The sequence below is a fragment of the Prinia subflava genome, chromosome Z (assembly GCF_021018805.1).
Source record: "Prinia subflava isolate CZ2003 ecotype Zambia chromosome Z, Cam_Psub_1.2, whole genome shotgun sequence".
Lineage (NCBI taxonomy): Eukaryota > Metazoa > Chordata > Aves > Passeriformes > Cisticolidae > Prinia > Prinia subflava.
The window spans coordinates 82,527,849-82,547,834 of record NC_086283.1 but is presented as its reverse complement, the minus strand read 5'-3'; the positions used below and the strand labels follow the sequence as shown (position 1 = coordinate 82,547,834).

General features: G+C 39.0%; 1 protein-coding gene across 3 annotated transcripts in view; it reads right to left on the bottom strand.

Moving 5' to 3' along the window:
* UNC13B (unc-13 homolog B) overlaps positions 1 to 19,986 on the bottom strand; it is a 207,018-nt gene that overhangs the window by 143,404 nt on the left and 43,628 nt on the right. For 2 of the 3 annotated variants that reach the window (XM_063421947.1, XM_063421948.1), the window contains exons 7-8: positions 18,804 to 18,861; positions 953 to 1,175 (exon numbers count right to left, since the gene is read on the bottom strand). In XM_063421947.1, the coding sequence (XP_063278017.1) occupies positions 953 to 1,175; positions 18,804 to 18,861 (281 nt within the window). The remainder of the gene's footprint in view (positions 1 to 952; positions 1,176 to 18,803; positions 18,862 to 19,986) is intronic. The other variant, XM_063421949.1, reaches the window with a different exon arrangement.

The window sequence follows — 19,986 nt, the reverse complement described above, 5'->3', positions numbered from 1 at the left end:
CATCAAGAAGGCAAAACGTAGCCTCAGCCGCTCAAGAAAATAGTTGAATTTAGATACAGGCTTCAGAAAACAAGAATTTTTGCACCAAGGGAGATGAGGTAGAACAAATCAGTTATAATACAAATAAAACTCTGCACCTCTAAGTGTGATAGTGCTGAAGTAGCTGCTTCTTCCTTCCTCACCAAAGGCAGAAGCAGCAGTTTAGCCTGCTCTACAGAACCACTCTTACCAAGCTGACCAGCAGTGTCCAAAATCTTCTGCTTTCACCTTGCACAATTAGCCCTAGCTCACAGCCATTGATCCTGGTGAGTTAGTGCTGCAATGCTCAATACTTCAACAAGTTAAAAACACTTGTGAAAGTCCTGATTTATGGTAAAAAAAAAAAAGATCAGAGCAAACAAACTATCTTTCACACAGCTGAAAGTAAATGTAAAGAGAAAGCACACCATTCAACAGTGTTACAGGATAATAGGAAAAAACCCCAACAACTAATCTGTTACAGACTTTCTTCTTGAATATATTGTTTTGGCAGGTCTAATAGAACTAGAGCTAATCCAGAAGAGAAAATAAATCTCTACCAAGAAAGAAGCTCCCAATAGGATAACTCTGCTAGGACGTGTTTCACTGGCTTTGGAGGCACACCTATGCCAGAACAAGCAACTACCCACTCTAGCCTTCAGAGAGTAAGGGGAAAATACAACCAAGAGTAAATGACCTAAAGTTCAGCACATCTTTTAAAGGTAACTGCCTAAACTGCCAGATCTGGTGTAACATATACCCTCATGGGTTCTTCCTGGTTCACAGCAGAGTCCCAGTGTCAACAACACACACACACCTTCCCACCAGAAGACTTACAGAGCCCTTGATCTGCCCACCCCTGACAGCTTGGTATCTTCATGGTCTGCATTGGAAAAAATGGGGAAAGGAGAGCTACACATAAAACAGCACTCACCTGACAGCCACATGCTCCCGATAATCCAGATCATAACTCTGGAGGGAGTTGGCACAGGAGTCCCTCAGAACTCCCTGCTGCTGCAGGCGAGCCGGGCCCGTGAACTGGTGCACAGAGGCGTTGGGCTGCATGGTGGTGTGGTAGGGAGGGGGCACGCTGCTGCTCGTCTCGCTGCGGTAGTCACTGTCCCGGTCATCCACAGCACTGTCAGCATCTTCAAAGGCTAAGAGACAAAAGCAGTTTAAGGGCACAGCTCTCTCAATTTGCCTTGCTGGGACAGCGGAGTACCTTTTGTTTTGGAAGAATGACAAAAAAACACCGTTTATGCTGTGGCTGTATCTCCATCTGGGAGCTGGCTATAACCTCCAGTTCTCTCAAGTGTGCACCAGGGAACTGCACAGATCAGGTCCATACCCTCCTTTCCCCTTTCCTATGACAGGAGTTTGTTTTTCTTTAGTCATTACTAATAAGCAGATAAAGACATCTTTATTTAAAACACAAGAAACACCTCCCTCCCAAAAAATAAACAAACAACGACAACAAAAAACCCTAGCACTTCAAATTTCAGGTACTTTGCTGCTGCTAAAATGAGCCTTTAGATAAAGGAAAAGAAAAAAAAAAACCACAAACCCTAAAACAATTCTTTCTGAAAAGGAGCTCTTTCTGAAAAATTTTCAACTTTTAAGCTGGCATACTGTCCTTTCTTCTCAGCATTCCTATCCAGAACTTTGTGGTTCTGGATTTTTTAATGCTTTTTTTATTTTTTTTTTTAAGTATTAGTTTAAGGTAGGAGAAATTAATGGAAAGTACTCAGTAGGAAAATCGGAAGAATTGGGAGAGCAGTTCTGCTTATAAACAATTATACTACTTCTTACAGGGGGAAATTGCTACATTTAACACATATAGGTACATTAGCTTAAGCATAGTACTTAACACTAATAATAACCTTCACAAAAGGAAAAAGCTCCTTTCCAGTGAGTTCCTATGCCTGCAGAAACTCTTCTGCTTGATAAACTCCTCAGGAAGGGAGAACGCCAAATTATAGTGAGGAAAGGTATCAAAAGTATATGGCTGTGTATGGCTGTGCAGGATGCAAGGTTATCTTCGCAAGCTTACAGTGAAATACACACACTATAAGGCAGAGGAGTGCACCATTAACATGCTTGAAACAAAAGAAAATAGTAATCAGCCATTATTCATTCTCTCTGCCACCAAGTCTGTCTAAAAAGGACAATCAAATTAAAGCCCTCTCTGGTAGGTTATCCAATAGTGTCCTACACAGTCATTCATCATGAGTCTGAACAACAAAGTGAAAGTGCTCTTTACATTCCAGATCCTTAAAGAACTCTGCATTTAAGTGCTCAAATTCCAAAAAGATGGAATGCAGCATCAGGAAACCCCTTTTTCTTCCATGAGTGCTTCCCAGATCTCTAACTCAATTTCCATTTTTTAAATCTGAAGTTCTTGCTATTCAAGCAATTTGTTCTTGCTAATCTTTTTGGTTCCTTCACAACATAGTAAGATTAGTGCTCTAAAGTAGATGGAAGAGAACAAAAGAACAGCAGCAGTAAACATCTGCAAAATACAGGCCACTTGAAAAAGCCCTGCTCTACACTCTTCAGTGGAACCAATTCAATTTGATTGTCCACACCGAAAATGGATTAAGCCTCCTGCTTTTTTTTGTAGTTTAAATGCTGCAGGGTTCTTGTCAGTCTCTAGTCAATTGAATAGAAATGAATAGCAATCATATGCTGCTGTATTCAGCTTTATTAAAAGAACAGTGTCCATCAATTTTATCACAGTTCAGTGCTTAGGAAAAACATTCAAAATTTACTACACAGAAATGATTTCATATGCCAAACTCCACTGAGGAGCAGCAAACTTCCAGCCTATGGAGCAAGGGCAAATTTATTTGTCAATCATGAGGCTCACACTGACTTCACAAGAATAACAAGCTATTACTCAGGTGGGCAATGTCATTCTTATCGCTCAACAGTTGAGCCATACAATAATTACAATAATTACTTCTACTGGGACAGAAGACACATTGCTGCAAAGAGCTTTTTAATGCCTCACTTTGCTGCTCAACTAATTTCTTCGTCCCATCAAATGTTACTGTCATTTAAGGGGAAGCCTAAGTAACTCTTGTATGATGGGAAGTTCTTCAGCTGTGGCTCCAGCTAATCATCACAGCAGTTGTAGAGGCTGAAAGCAGCCTAACTGAGATACAGGTTTAGGATCTGGTAAAAGTCACCAGACCAACAGCTTTAGGGATGAACTATTTAGCTACCTTCAAATGTATAACAAAAAATACAAATCAGTAGTACAATTATGTGGGTGAAAAAAACCTGAATCCAGTGACTCACTCATACTGGGAGTGCAAAGACTTACACAGTTAAGTTTATTAGGAAGCAGAACGCTGCTTCTATGGGCCAGCAACTCTGACCAGCTGACAGGCTCAGAGAATTCTAAATGAATCAGACTGTTGTAGAAGCACTATCTGAATTTGTTAACCAGCCATCACATCTCACCTCTGCACTACCAAATGAACATTTCCCACATAAACCACAGTATCTCTAAGAAACATCCAAAAAAGCTGATTAGCATAAATGTTAAACAAACATTTAGAGCACATACGTTTATGAAAGCTGACACAAGAATTTCTCAGAGTTCTTACTGGTTTTCTGCAGGAGGAAGTCTCTTTGAGGTCATGACATAAAATGCCTCCCTGAGGCATATTTAAAGGATGCAAGGCTTCACGAGGCAGGAACATGTTTTTTTCTCTGATGTATGCCCCATGAACCTAACAGCATCCACAGATGTTAATACCAGTCAGAAATCATCAACTGACTCATAACTAAGAGCCAACTCAAAAACTTCTTAGTCATGCTGAACTGCAACTACCCTATGAGCAATCTCACTTTATTTAACACAAGTGTTCTCAAATGAAGACATTGCTCAGCCTGATAAAAAGCATCAAAACCTGGCCCATATGTGGCTTATAGCACACATTTCTTTTGCAAGAAAGTGTTTTCTGAAATGCCAACATATAATGATGATCCCATTCATTAACATATTGATGCTTAAATTTTAATTAAGAGACTGACAAGAACTTGCAGAAGTGGCTTTGGGGATGCAGCGCCTCTTCAAGTGGAGGCATTACAGCCTGTGTTTCAGCAAAAAATGCCTCACAACACACATGGTGTAATAAATTCAAGCACTGTTTTCTTCAAACAGGTGATAAAACAAATCTTTTATAAGTAAAGTTGGAGTTTAGCCTCAGTCTCAGAAGATCAGTTAACTGGTAACAAGACACATAACAATAAACATAAAAAGACAGTAATTTTTTTTACCCCAGTTTGAGAAATTTCACATATACCAAAGAGTTGTCAAGGGATGAAAACGGTTTCTTTGTCACTGGACCCATTGCATAGAGAGCTGTGGGTAAGGCTGAAGGGCAAGGCAGAATCATGCTGTTCATGTTTCATTACTGAATATTCATGCATATAGGCAGCAAAACAAGAAAACCCATTGGGGCAGTCACACCACACAGTAGGATTTCACAGAGTGGGGAAAATCAAGGAAGGAGATACTTTCTGTGACTGTTATTCTTTCCCCTAATCCCCACCCCCAAAAGTTATAATAGGACTACTGCAGGGTAGAACACATTTTTTAATATCTTGACCTCAAAACCACTTTGACAGCCCTGCTATGCCAGCTCAACCAGTCCTTTAGCCTCTGGCAACATTCCTTAAATCAAACTTCAGGACAGGAAGGAAAGCTAGCAACAAAATTATTACAGGTGGCTGGAAGAACACACTTGAAGAAGTGGTTTTGCTGGTTTAAGGTCCCAAGGGACAGCAGGAGCTCTTCTCAAAACACTGTATTCAGTTCAAATTGCCTCCCACTTTTCCAGCACAGTGTGTCATCAGCCCCTGGGAGCTGAATTCCAGTCCTCCAAGCCTTAGTTATCTTCTATAAACTTGAGAAAAATCTTGGACAAAAACAAAACTCTCATTAGTTCTCCAAAACAAGCACTGAGCTTTTCACAGCTTTTGTCTATTTTAATAATGGTAGAAGAAAATAAAGTGTACTAACTGGAGCAATAACTTCCAGGTCAGCAAAAGTCTCTGTCAGCTCCACAACAAGAGCATTGCAATTAATTCACCTTCCCCATCTGTCATCCACTTAAACTTCTTTTCATCATAGCTGCCAACAGCTTCTTTCCTTAAGCCTCAGATCCCACTGTGCCATCATCTACTGAACCACTGGTCACTTATGACAAATATACTTTGTAAAATCTTATAACCAAAATGTATACTTAAAGAGGACTACTGAAATAAGAAGGAAGGAAAAAGACCTCAAAAGGACACAAGTATGTTTTCTGAGTCTATTCCATGTCTTTTTTATTATAAAATCACCTAGGTTTTGAGAAATTATTTAAATGCAACTTTTTGCACTTTTAAATGCAGGTCATTAGCTCATCGTATTGCCCTCATGGCTTAAAAAAACATTAGAAATTTGCATATTTTTAAAGACAGCATGTTTGCCATATTAAGTCTTCAGTTTAAGAGCTTTCATAATCCTGTTTTCCTCACTTGAAAATATTCTGCTCCTGAAACACTCAACAGCCAAGAACAGAACTGACAGGCTGAAGTGCAAAGACTCCCTTGAACATCTACCCTACTTCTTCAAGTCTTTTCCTTTCCTAAAGTGAAACTAGGTCAACAGTACAAGATGCCTCTTCCTAAAACACCCTCTGCCCAACTAACAAGGGTCTGGGCTACAGTATTCCTATTGCACGAAGCTCTCACCAGGAAAAGGTATTCCAGCTATCAACATACTGTTTCTGCTGCTTCCTTCTCAGCTGCTGTTTAAGTGTTACAATTAGAAGTGCATTTTTCATTGTATTGTCAGCCTAATGGAAACACCAATAACACTGGCCCAAGCCTGACTGTAAGGATGCTAAAATTATTTCAAAGAGGACAGCACAGCAAGGAAGAAGGGAAAGGGAGGGAGGCTCATGAATACAACTGTCTTTTAAAGCAAAACCACCACACACTGACTATCTGGATAAACAGGAGAAATACACGTACACAACCTTTCTAGACTTCTCATTGACTAGGGCTTAAACACCCCATTTCCCTCCCAAACACCCAAAAATGGAAAATAAAGCTGCTTAGGACTCTAGTGTAAAAATTTAATTAGTTACCTCTCAGTTATCCTACCACACCTCTAAGAATAAACAATAGAGACATCCAGCACTGACAGCACAAATGAGTTGGCTAACACTGGCAATGCACAAAGAACTTGCATTTGATCAAAGACAGGAGAACAAAGAGGACAAAAAATGTTGTGGGAGAAGAAGTGGGGAAGTCACTAGTGGAAGACTTGTAAAATGCAGAACAGGTCCACATATGAAATGCACTGTAACATTAGCTGGACATTAGACTCAGAAGCAGTAAGAGCATCCTCTCCAAATTCCGTTACATCAAAAATGGAAAAGCACGAGGCAGAATCTCCACCCTGCTGGATGCAGTCACTGATCTTCCTTTGCATGCTCCCCTAAGCAACACTCTCATTCTTGACTTTTACACAGGGAAAAAACACCTTTGTTTCAAGACTGATGGATCAACCCATAGACTGTTCTATAGACTGTGGAAGCCACACACTGTATCTGGAGCAGAGGCCTTGCCTGTTGGCATCTGTAGCACTTTGACAAAGTAAAGATGTTTCAGTCACATTTTCTAGAAAAAAGAACAAAAATTTTGCAGCCTAACCAGAAGTTAACACACCACTCTCCAGGTGTGGCATCAGCTCTATATATCACAGAGAGCTGCAGTACCCGAGTTTTAACTGTCCAAGACTGGTCAGCACTAGTGAAAGCAAAGCCCTGCCACTTTTGCCATGATACTGTCTCACTGAGGTTGAACATAATACAGTCTATAAAACCCCACTGGTCTGCAACAATCATTTAGTTTTTCAGATTTACTCCTATTCGTAGCATTTGGAATATATTTCCACCATACCTTCTTCTCTTAGTAAGACAATGACTACAGATTCCCTTGTGTTTTTCCATTACTTCAAACACTGATTTGAGCTTACATAGGTATGAAGAACAACACAAGACACACACAAGCAACAAACTAGAATCACCTTTATAGGAAAAGAGTAATAGTCCAATTCTGCCATCACGTCCTCAAATTCCAGTAGAAGGTATAAGCAACTCATTTAAAACATGACCAAAACAAAGCTAAAACAAGAAAAAATGAACAGCCATCCATCCACACAAATATGAAGACTAAGTGAAAGTGAAAGAAAATATAACAGAACATATTTTCTATATGCATGAATATTTCCACTTTTCCTTGTACTGGAGCATGCTGCATCACTATACGACCAGAAAGCTTGCAAGAAATCAAACTGTTACGTACTCAGCTGCTCTCCCCATCCGAAATAACTCCAGTTGCCTGCATGTAACACAAATGGCAGAAAAGAATAGGAATGGAAAAAGAAAGCTTAGAAAAAACAAACCACAAGCAAACTTTTCATGTATTTAAAAAGCCTTATAGATTGCAAACTTGAAAATGTAAGGGATTTTTTTTCTTTATAAATACAACATTAAGTTTATGTTGGGGCTTACTCCTCATGTCCAGTTTGTTTATAAGACATTCTGAAAACTAGATCATTATAAACTCTTGGAATTGATAAGCAATCATGCATTTTTATTAACAAAGGTAGACAAAATACTTATCAGTCAACCTAGCAAGAGCAGTTAAACACTATTATTCCCTAGTATATGTCTCAGAAACCAGGGTCCAGTTGAGAGCAGTATCTGATTCCAGGCTAAAGTCTGCAAATCAAGTGGCAAAAGTCACTTCACATTTCCATTTCTGCCCCTTTCCAGAAAAAAGTTAACCCAGCGGTGACAGCATCACTTCAATAATAACAGCATGAAAACCTGTCTGCATGTAAACAATGTGAAGTGAAGAGTACTTTGTTAGGCAGATATATACGCTTTAAAAGCTTAAAGCTTAAGGTTAAAAGCTTAAGGGCTCTCACGACATTCTAAGGCAAACACTCATGAATTAATTCTGCAACAGTAAGCAAACCTTTCCATGCTAAAATAGAAGGTAAAAATAAATTCATACTAAAGCTGCACAGCAAATTTGTAAGGCATTGAAGTTTTTACTCATCAATACCCATGTTATCACTCCAAGGTCATATTTAGTACCATGGACACAACAAACCAGTACATATAGCCCTCAAAGCACTTCAAGAACCATGCACACAACTTACAACTCCAAGAAATGCTTCAGAACCAACACATCTAGAAGGCAGTGTAAAATACACTTTAAAAAGTTACATTTACAGGAGCGTTGATGTGTCAAGTGCAGCAGACAATAAACAAATTCATCACATGTAGAGAGAGAACACGGAAGACCTTCCTGCCCTGGCTACCATCTCTAGCTACCAGCCAGGAACACAGATGCATCAAGCTCCAACCAGACTGCTCCTTTCTTTTTAGAAACAAAGGGTCTACAAAGCAACACAGTCCCTCATATATGCATCAGTACTTCAAGGTCCCTGGATTAGGCTCTCACAAACATACGTGTGGTGCTTTGCACAGGCATAGGCACTGCTCAGGTTCAAGTTTATATCTGGTAGAATTTCAAAGGTGGGCCATTACCATCTGGTTCCTAGAGCAGTAGTTAGAAGGAAAAAAAAGTAACACATGTATGTTTGTTTTGGTCATTAAAGGAAGCAGCCCTGCCTAAGTAGAACAAATGGAATGACAATTTTTATGATGCTGATTCAGAAAGAATCACTTGTATAATGCTGAACACATGCAGTTATCATAGAGCACAAAAGGTTTATTCCTCTGCTGTGTACAGAAGTTCTTGTTTACTGAATTTAACAATGGAAGAAAACTGAAGTTCATCAAGTCAAGCGTCAACAATCTACAGCCTGAGATAAAACAAATGCCACTCAGTAGCAAGAGTGACAATGCACCTGTGCCAGGTGTGCTGGCAAGATGAAGATGTATCCAAATACATCAGATACCTGCCAGGATCCACTCAATCCACTTTGCATGACCCTGACCACAGGGCTATCACCTCAGGCTTGTTTTTCACAACAACAAAAAACCCAAATGCCAGGTTTGACAGAGGTCTGAGTGTTATTTCAGGGGGCAAGGAGAGGAAAAAGAGGAATGCACAACTAAGCTGGCAAAGAAAACAAAAGTAAAGGACATGGCAAAGAAATTAAAATGGGAGACAACCAGGAAAAAGGGTATGGAAACTGGAGGCAAGGAGAGAGAGACAAAAGAGAGGAACACAGGAAGAGGGACTAAGGAAAAGGAGTGAGATATTGACAGAGCTCTGCACTGAGCTTTGATTTGCTGTAACCAAGAGCTTCTGTTAAACACAATTTTCTATTATAATGTAAAAGTTGAACAACAGCTTACACGTATCTCATTCCTGAAAATCTCAAGATACTAACACATAAAATAGCATGTACTAGCATCCCAAGCACATCCTTCCATCAAAATGCCTGTATCTCAGGTGAACAGTAAGAGGCAATAGAAGGAAAATATTCAAATATTTGCAGCTTATATTACAGTCAAAGATCCAGAAAAACTCTGCAGTGACACAGCATTTTTGCAATCAGGCTACATGCTAGTGAAATGCATGTCATTATTCACAAATGAATGCACACGTAAAACCCCAGAGAAACTGGGGAAGAAACACCAGAAGATAACTATAAATTTCCAAAGCTGATATGCAGACCAGAAAAACCACAGAGGAAATGGAACTTATCTGTCCTACAGGTTTCACAAAGATAAGAATCCCAGACTGCCAGCATCTGCGCAAACCACTGTACTCAGCCTGCATGAAGGGAATGAGTGACTTATGAAAGCAGCTGAGAATGTTCCTAACCACTATTTCCTTGACAGAAAAAGGCCTGATGGTTGGCACAACACTACTCATCATTTGAAACTGCAACAAGGAGACAATCACCAAGTGCTACGACAACCCATCATGGATACAAGGTCTGTCCTTGGAGGAGAAGCCTTACCACCTTCCACAGATAAAGAAGTCCTCAAAATGACAGTGATGACATTGTGTCAGCTATTTACCTGTCCACCTCACTGCTACCAAGTTCCTTACGAACAGCATGAAAATCCCACAGACTTTCCACTCCCAAGGCAAACAGCAGTCAATGCCAAGCAGGGCAGGGTGAGGAGAGAAACAGCTGCTCTTAGGCAGCAGCTCCTTACCCTGCACGTTTTCTCACACTGAGCTGCATGTTTTCTCACACTGAGAAGCTGGGTTTGGCTGACAAGGTTATGCTACAGCTATAGACTGGGGAAAGCAATGCTGCAAGAGCAAAGAGAAAGAGATGCAGTAACAGAGAGTAGGAGATTTTCAGCCAGAAGCTCAAAACTCCGCTTTTGTTTGTTTTTACTAACACCCACTTCACTTTAGTGTCTAACATTTTGGAAAAAAACGAATTTATTAAAGATTCTACACATATGCTGCTTCATTTAAGATTCAGGAGCTAACAGTATATATCTCAGTCCTTCAGCATAATCACAGAAGACCTGGGCTGACAGTCTTGATATTTTGAAGGTTAATGAAAACAGAATTTCTTTTTAGCCTTTTCAAGTTGTTTTTCTGCTTCATAAAAGTAATATGCATAAGCATGATTTGTTAAGAAAAAATTCTTGCAGATCACCTTTGGGAACAAATTCAAACCTGTACAAACTCAAACTAGAACAATAAAGTCCAGACAGACAGAAAATGGAAAGTTTTAACTCCAAAACCATACAACAAAATACAGCAACAGTGGAACACATGATACAGACAAATCAGACTAGTCACTCCATGTGTTCCTAAATACCAACAGTGTGTGTCTTGGTTATCACATTATTTTGTATTTGTAAGTTTCAGTTTCAAAAAATTAAGTTTCATATAAACCTCCAATTAAGGACTAAGCAATGCCAGCAGCCTGGTGCCTTGGAAGCTAAAACATTTTTGTCATTAACACATTTTATAAAGCACATCTAAGTTCCCACTGTTAGCTGAATATAACATATGTTTGTTCTGTGCCTCAGTTATGCAACTATTCAAGGAGGAACTCCTCCTCCCCAATTCACACTGTCAAGCCTGGGTCAGCAAGGACACTGTAAAAAAGCAGAATATTCCAAGTTTTTTATGCCATCTAATTTGACTGTCTGTGTGCCATTTTGTTTCATTTCTGTTTACAAGCCTCTGAGATTGGTTGGGACCTACTATCCCTGCCAGAACATTATCATTCGCTGCTGACCACTATTTATAGTCATGTTCATGAATTACTTAATCCTCCTATTACATCTTATGCTTAGCACAAATGAAAATCATGTAACTAAGTTTACAAAAGCAAATCAAACTCCAGATAGTATATTTGGTTCTGATAAAGTATCATTGGCAGAATGTTCTGGTCAGCCCTTTTTGCTACATTTAAGTAATCTCCTTTTCCCATGGCTAACACCCTCAACACAGTGTGAACAGATCTCAGATTCTATAAAAATCTACATTCTTCCACAGTGTCCAATGTACTTCTGAAAACTGAACAGGTGATATTTTAGTGGAATAAGTTTCTAAAATAGAAAACATACATTGAATAACTTTTTAGCATGAAGTCAAGTTTTAAGTAAGCACGACACCAAAGAAGGTTTTGTAACAAGTACCACCATTTTCAGCTCAGTTTTGGAGCACTCCAGATGAGGAATAAAGCCTCTGCATAAAAGGAGATAAGAAAGCTCAAGAGACAAATGAGCTAAAGGGATCTGACAGACACAAGGCCAGGTACTGGAGTGTGACATTGGAGTGTTCTCCTTGTTCTTCAGCTCACCATATTCAGCTTATGCCGAAATTTTTGAGTATTTTATTTCACTAAATGAAATGGCACTTCTGGCCACCTTTACTTTGGCTAAACAAAATCAGATTGAGATCTGAGAATTTAAGCAGAGCTTGGATCACCATCAAATCATTTAGAGTACTCAGTTATTACAAGCTTGTGCAACTCATCAGTAACCATAGTAAAAAGGCTCAGGCAGAGTGCCACCTAATTTTATCTTCAACAGAAAACTGAAAAATTTCTACCACTGCACTGATGCCTAACGTGGCTGTCTTGTCTTACAAATTTCCAGGCTACAAAGTCACACAGACTATTTGGCTAAGAGATTTAAACAGAGTCACAGACAAGACATTTATATATCCCTTCCTGAGATACAATTTTGCACTACAGTTGATCACGTAACATGATCAACTATATATGATAGATGCATAATAGCAAAGAGGAATATAATATTCTACAGCAGCAGAGATAAAAGATTTAGTGCCTTTTTTTCTTCTAATTTTTGACCTTGGATTTTAAATACAAGTCTCACTGCTGGAGGACACATATTCATGGCTTGTGCATAAAGTTGGGGAATCATTTTTCTATCAATTTAAAATCTTTAATTTTTAAAAAGTTTATATTCCACTGTCATAACAAAATCCAAATGGATTTGCTCCTATTGCTATGATATTAAATGATGACTAATAAAGTTTAAAGTCCTTAAAAAACTGCACTAGAAAAAAAAAAAGACGCTTTCATGAAGAGCACTAGACAAATTATGAAAGCTGGAGTGTTTAAATGAACATTTGCTTTGTCTGATCACTGCTTATAAAGACACTTGTCAGTATTGGCAGCGTTCAGCATTTCCATAATAACTTTACATTTCGGGTTTATTTAAAAGTAAAAGCTTTATTTCCTTGTCACCACCTTTCAGAATGCAGCCCATATTCTAGGAAAACCACAACTAAAACCCCATATTTAGAGCATCAGCAGCAAAATCAAAGCCCTAAAGTTCTCTAAAGTTCAGCAGCACATCAAACTTGGTTACTGTATAATCTCCCAATATAGCCAGCATTTTTATTTTTAAATTCCATATGCTGAGTACTCTCCCTTAGACATATCCAGTCCTGAAGTAGCAGCTTTATCCTAAAATTGCAGACAGATATTTTAGGGTAAAATCTTGAATCTGTGTTCCTTTTGGCAGACCTATGAGGCCTTCAGCCAGCCCAGACAATGAGTGCCACAAAGTCACAAGAAAACAAGTATCCCAGAGGGGATTTATCCTAAACAAAGAGAAACAGGAGCAGCTGCCAGTCATCCAGGAGCAGAGAGGCCAAGGACCTAGCTTTCCCAGCCCACCAGCAAACTGCCACAAAAAAGTTCATACAATGGTTCCCCTTGTACGGACTAAAGCAGTTTTTCCTTGGCCTAGCTTGCTTGCATGCATGCATGCATGCATGCAGAAAGAAAGAAAGAAAGAAAGAAAGCCATTCATGTGTGCTGCTTTGAATTACACTGAACAGTCTTTTGAGTTGAAACTGCACTGTAGCCAGAAGTTCTACTCTTACTACAGCACAGCTATACAATGACTGCAGCACAGTCTTCAGTGCCATCTACCATTGAGAAGGGTAAAATTATCACTGACTTCTTCCTTACCCTTCCCAAACTGGTGTGGACTAGAGATGTTGTAGGTGGCTGCTGATCTCTGTTGTTTAGGTGCAGAATCAGACTGGTACCCAGAAAAAACAGCAAGAATCCTGATGTATAGCACACAACTTTACAACAAGGAGGGCAGTGTCACCTCCTAGCATTCTCCAGACAACTACACTGCCTGACCCTCCACTACCACAGATCATGCACCTTTACGAACAGTTAGGAGTGGCATGTTCTGGCCTGTTTAAGTGTTTTGATGCTGCCTGGCCTTGAGAGATTGGTAAAGCAGATCACTTTCTTATATACTATTACCAAAGAAGAAAAGAAGCAAATTCTCTGCCAATTGCTGCCACAGGGTCAGTTCACCGCACAGCCCAGTGGCACATTAAATGGCAGCAGAAAATAATGCATCCATGGTACACCACAATTACAAAATCAGTGTTTGGGGGCATGCTGGGGAGTAAGGGGTAGGGAAGGCAATCATCTGGCTATTAAGCAGACAGAACTCATCAGTGTCATGGAAAGCATCATCATCTCAGCATTAGAATCAGTCTATTCAGGGGAATGAACAAGCCTTCCCAATGTACCCATGGAATTCGAGCCCACCCCCCAAAAATACCAGTGACCATCAGGAATGAAACCTCTCAAAGCCAGCCCTTGTGGTACCTTTGAAATAGCACTGCATGCGTAGGTATTAGAACAATTCTGCAAAAACAGGTTTCTTCAAATATCAGTGGCAAAGAAGGGTCACCACAACAAATTGATCTGGCATCAAATGACATCCATTCCTATAATGTGTATAAAACATTTTGCCAGATATTAAGTAGATAAAAAGCTGCTTATGTTTCTAAAACAACTGTAGCATTTTTTCCTGCATACATGTGCACACACACATTCCAAAGAGCATTAAGAGATGTAATCTTGGTTTTTCTCTCTCATCTTATGAGATACCAAGCACAGGCTGGCTTTGGTTCTTGCTACTAGTAAAACAGTATACAAGAAGCTATTGTTTCTTTTGCTGCTAGTACCAACCTACATTCAGAGCAAAGCAAAAAATTTATCTTCTTATTATTATCTTAGATAAGAAGCACAACAAAACCTACAGTAAAATAAAACACACACATACACAAAAAGAACCCCCACACACACAAAACCCCTACCAAAATAAAAAAAAGTCAAACCAAAACAAACAAATGAACAAACAAAAAACCCAAACCAACCAACCAACCCAAAAAACAAACAAGCAAGTAAACAAAAAAAAATAGGTCAACACCACAGTTCTGATAACCTGACAACCCAGTTCGGTGGGATTCCACGGAACAAAGGACCAAAGGAAATGGAACAAAAACACTGACGCAGAAAAGGGACAATAAAAATTCTCAGAAAGATTATCAGTTAATGCTAAGAGGACAGACATAACTGCTTGATTCAGTGGCACTTAGGTTATCTTTACTGAGAATAACACTGAACAAACCTGGTCTCTTCCAGATTTGCAAACTCCCTGACAAATGGTGTAGGGCAGTATTTACAGCAGCAGATATTAACCAAGTCTGCCAGATTGATTCTGCAAAGATACAGAGTATCTTTATCATCCCAGTTTGCACTGTAACTGATCCAAGTCAGAGCTGCATTTAAAATACTCACAGTGTGACTCACTTGTGGATTATAATGGACTTCTATGTGTCCAGAAATTATCTTGAGCATACAAGGAAAACATATCTGTAACTCCTCACAATAAATAACTTAGAACTTATTGACTCAATACCAAAGTAATCAAATAATGTGTTTTCAATCTGCATAATTTAAAGTGGATTTCCAGACAACAAAACCTGGCTTTCTTTTCAATTTACTTTTAATTTCAGGCTGTGGGTAAAAGCCAATATGGAGATATTGCAGTTTTCTAACAATGACATATCAAAACATTAATAATTATGAATACATTTAATAGAAAGGCAAACAAACTGGAGCCACGGACACTTTAGTGCTTTGCTCATTGTTTGGGATCGTTTGAGAAAGTTAAATCAACTGTAATCATGTGATCTTTCTGGGGCAGGAGGAATATATAGGGAAGCACAACAGCTGGGAGTTAAAATTTAAATGGCTAAGTATAATGAAGAAAAGAGGCAGAAACTACCAAAATCAGCAGGGCTTAGAAAAGATTGTATATGCAACAGAATCACCTGCCTCATTTAAGAATAGGTAGGATGTCCAAATCTCACATTACCTCAGAAATTATGGGTCAGAGTCTTCTAAGAACAAAACAGCATTTGAGACTGTGAAAGAGGGCTGAATAATCTCTGGAAAAATCAGAGCCCTCAGTGTGGGCTGAGATTTCCCATGGCACCATGCCAAGGCAGCAGCCTATACATGCCCAGGGACAAAAACCCACCCTCAGATCAGAAGCTGGCTTTCAGACGTGGCTACCTCTCTTCTCTCACATCCTGCTCCATGCTTCTCCCCCTGTCGACTCAGGGGAGATAACAGAACAAGCTGCATCACTGCAGGAAGTGGGAAACTACCAGAAGAAAAGCTAGTTTGGAAAAGATAAAAAGATGTGTGGAAAGTACAGAAGAGGGCAGAAGTGTAACCTAAATGTAACATACAAGGACATGTATTTTCCTAATTAATGAACTTGATCCTGCATGGTGGAGTAGGATTTTCTCTAGCTGGAACAAGGATGTCAGAATGGTCTTCTGAGAGCTACCAGAGTGGCTAAGCAGGACACCAGTGGCATGTGCAGTTATGTACAATTATTTTTTAAGTGCAAGCTACATGAAATGTTTTGCACAAGTTTTGCTCTATAGTGCATCAGGTTTTAAGAAAATTTTGTATTTTTTGAAGAATTGGGAAAACATTCTCATAGAGTAAAACCTACTCACACTGAACATGTTTTTTTTCTCCTTCTAAATAAATACTTAGTCCACTGTCCAGCAGACTGTGTCCTACTCCCAACAGTGACCATAACTCATCTGGCACATCTAGATTATGAAATGGAAAAATCATGTGATAGAAAATTGGATGAGTCTTAGAAGTGTTCTTGAAGATATTTTTATTAGATCTAAAAATATACCTATCAATGATTTACCCACATGATAAGAAAGAGTATTCAATACCCATTTTAGTGTGGTGAAGGACACCCACCCTGCTCTTGTGTAAAAGGGGTTGAGTTCCTGTGTCCCATGCAAAGGTCAGGTCAGCTTTCAATAGAGATACAATCTGTGCATGTTCTGTGTTAAACTCTTGTGTCTCAAAGGACTGTGCTGTACTGAGGCAAGCTGACAGCTCTTAGCACAAGTTGATGCAGGCAGAGTTCATTTTTCAAAAGTACCTCTATATTAAAGGTCTATTTTGTGGTTTTTTCCATGTGAATAGATATTCATAGATATCAGATACTTTCAGGCAGTAAACAAGCCAAAGTACATGCAGTGCCATCAGCTTTATTGAAAATTCTTAAATACATTAACAACAGACTGCTATGAAATGTTTAACATCCATTCTAATGAGTGTTTTAATCCCATGAATGATTATATTAATTCTTTTGTGACATTAATTGTTCAAACCACAGGGCCTTCAACTGAATATTGCAAAAGCTCACTTTCCAGCAAGATGCAGGCTGCTAACAGGCAGCACAACAAGGGTGGCTGTAGTCTACTTCTCATTGTGTCTGTCTGCAAGAGTCCAGTTGGTTCTCCAGGGGAGAAAACAGCTACAGGGGGATGTAAACGCACCCTGCTGTGGGAACAGGTGCAGCTATTTTCACCACACAGAAGCATTCCCTCTAATTTACTCATACATCTCAATACTTAGGAGATTCAATCAAACCAGCCTCCCTCAAACAAAAGCAAAGCCCAGGGCACAGAGCCAGGAAAATAATTTCAGCAAATAACACATTCATTTCTTGGACACTTCATACAGCAGACAGTTTTTCTTTGACTTTTTGACATTATGGGTTCTGCATATTATGTTAATATGATTTTATCAAATATTAGTTTCTTATTTATAGGCTTAACAATTCAATTGTGCCCTTTGACCATTTAAAAAACAAAGCAAAACACACACAAAAAACCCCTCAAAAACAGAACAACAGCAACAACAAAAAGCAAATAAACAAACAAACAAAAGGAAAAAAACCCACCCCAAACCACCAAACAAACAAAAAGCCCCAGCTTTATTCTTTACAGACACCCTTCCAACCCACCACCCACCAACCCCCCCCCCCCCCCCCAAAAAAAAAAAAAAAGGGAGAACACATTCAGTGTTAACTAGAATTAACTAGAAGGAAAGTATTATGGGAATACTTTGATATAATACTTAGATATAGAGCTGTACATGTTCCAGCTACACAGAACAATCAGACTTCCTAGGCAATTGGTTAACATCTAGAGTTGGTTGAAGATACTTTTAAGATAACATAACAATAGTACACAGAGAAAATAATTCTACTCAAAAAAGGTAAACAGTAGCTAGCACTCCCTAATGTTACCAGTTTTGACGAGATCCGATAATCAGCCTAATGGATAAACAGCCTTAGCTTATGCACATCTTAAAGGATTTGAAGTAGAGGATAAAAGATTTGTTTAAATTATGAGACTTGAATTTTATTAATGTTGTTGCCAAAAGTAGATAACACATTCACAAGAGACATCACTGAGCTTTCATCTATTGTATGCTAAAAGCAGTGTTTCAGAAATCTAATTTTGCAGATCATCAGATACATTAAGTGCTATGTTATTTTCCATCCATGTTTTCAGAAGCATAAGAAATGCAAGACAAGATAAGCAGAAATTAGTAAAAATATTTTTCCATCCATCAACGCAGCATTGAAAAGTAATATTGAAGAAATTAGACATCAAGTACACAAACCTCTGGTGCATTTTAAAAGGCTACCAGTAGTACTTGTCTCCATCTATTTTCTCCCTCTTAAAATTTCATTAAACAGTAATAAAAATTATATTTAACACAGGAAGTTTTAGCAGAATATAGCCTAATACAATCACATGAAAAAACACAGCATTTTCCTACTGGGATAAATATGACAAAGTCTGACAATCTTGGTGACTTTGAACACATTTTCTGATCCTATTGCACACAAGCACAACAGCAAGTGCAAGACTCAATGCCTGATTTCACTTCCTGGCATCAGAAGCTGCAGAGCAGTATTTTGAGGAGCACAGCTTTTTATAACTGCACAGAAATTTAATTTTCTAATAAGAAAATGTTGTTCAGATGTACGTTCACTTCACATTTAATCACAAAAGGAAATCAAGCACATTGGAAGAGGAAAAAATATTGAAAAGAAATAAATCTAACTTACAACACTGGGAGGCAGCACTGGGTAATGGCTTCTTCTGGACTTCCTCCTGAAAGGAATACTAAAGGGAGGAAAAAAAATAGGAAGGAATATAGACAGGTAAGAAAGCAAATGGTAACTTTATGACAGCATGCTGCACATGAGAGAAAATATCCCTGGTATTACCAAAGTACAATATCTGTAACATAATATCTGTATTATACTCTCCATTATGTCTGTACTTAAACACACTCACAGAAGTGTCCTCTTTTTTCACGCCAAAATCATGTTACAAAGAGCACTTCTGTTTAAGGTCTGCTTTAGAACAAGCACAGGCCATATTATCAATTCTACGACCTCCAATTAGCCATTGAAAAGACCTGATTCTCCACACCACAATGTCAGTCTGACAGGGAGCTCCAACCCGGGAATAAGCCTGTTTACATTTAGACACTCCAGCACAGCTTCAAACAGCTCAAAACTCATGTGGGCTCACAGCAACTCTGGAATAAGAGATGGCAGCAGGAAGGTAATTAATGTGCCTGGCAAGGCAAGAACACAATGTTTTCCCAGCCAACACTTGCAAACTCTCCTGTGATCCACTTTACACCCAAAGTGAAGAATTTTTCATCTCATTTAATACTAAATTAGAGAACACAGAGGTATATCAATTAGCCAGCTTTGACTTTTTACAAAGCTGTTTGTTACAGCATCAAAGTGCTCCCTAGGGGAATGTCAGTGGTTTTATTTTGTTATTCTCTTCTATCTTGTATTACATAGAGATATGAGAAAATTAGGACAATTGACCAAAATAATGAGAACAGTCTTTGCTAGGAAAAAAGATCTGACAACAAAGGAAGTGGCAAACTTAGCAAGCTGGTGCTGCAGCCTGTGCAAAACACAGCCACTAGACAGTCTCTCCTTGGATTTGGTAGGGATTAATGACCAGTTCTGTGCATGGAAGGTGAGAGCCCGCAGACTTATGCTGTAGCTATCTTCCTATCTGTGCTATTTAAAATGCACAAGGGATCCTGAAAGGTGGTTAGTCTTATCATCAGCAAACTGCCAACCCACTGAGTTAATCAGGACTGTGAAAACAAGAACTGCTGGATCTCACAGCACTGACTGGTTGACAAAGTGGTGAAAGGAAGTCTGCTGATGAGCAATCTCAGCAACACAGGACAGCAGCGAGTTCTGAATTATTATC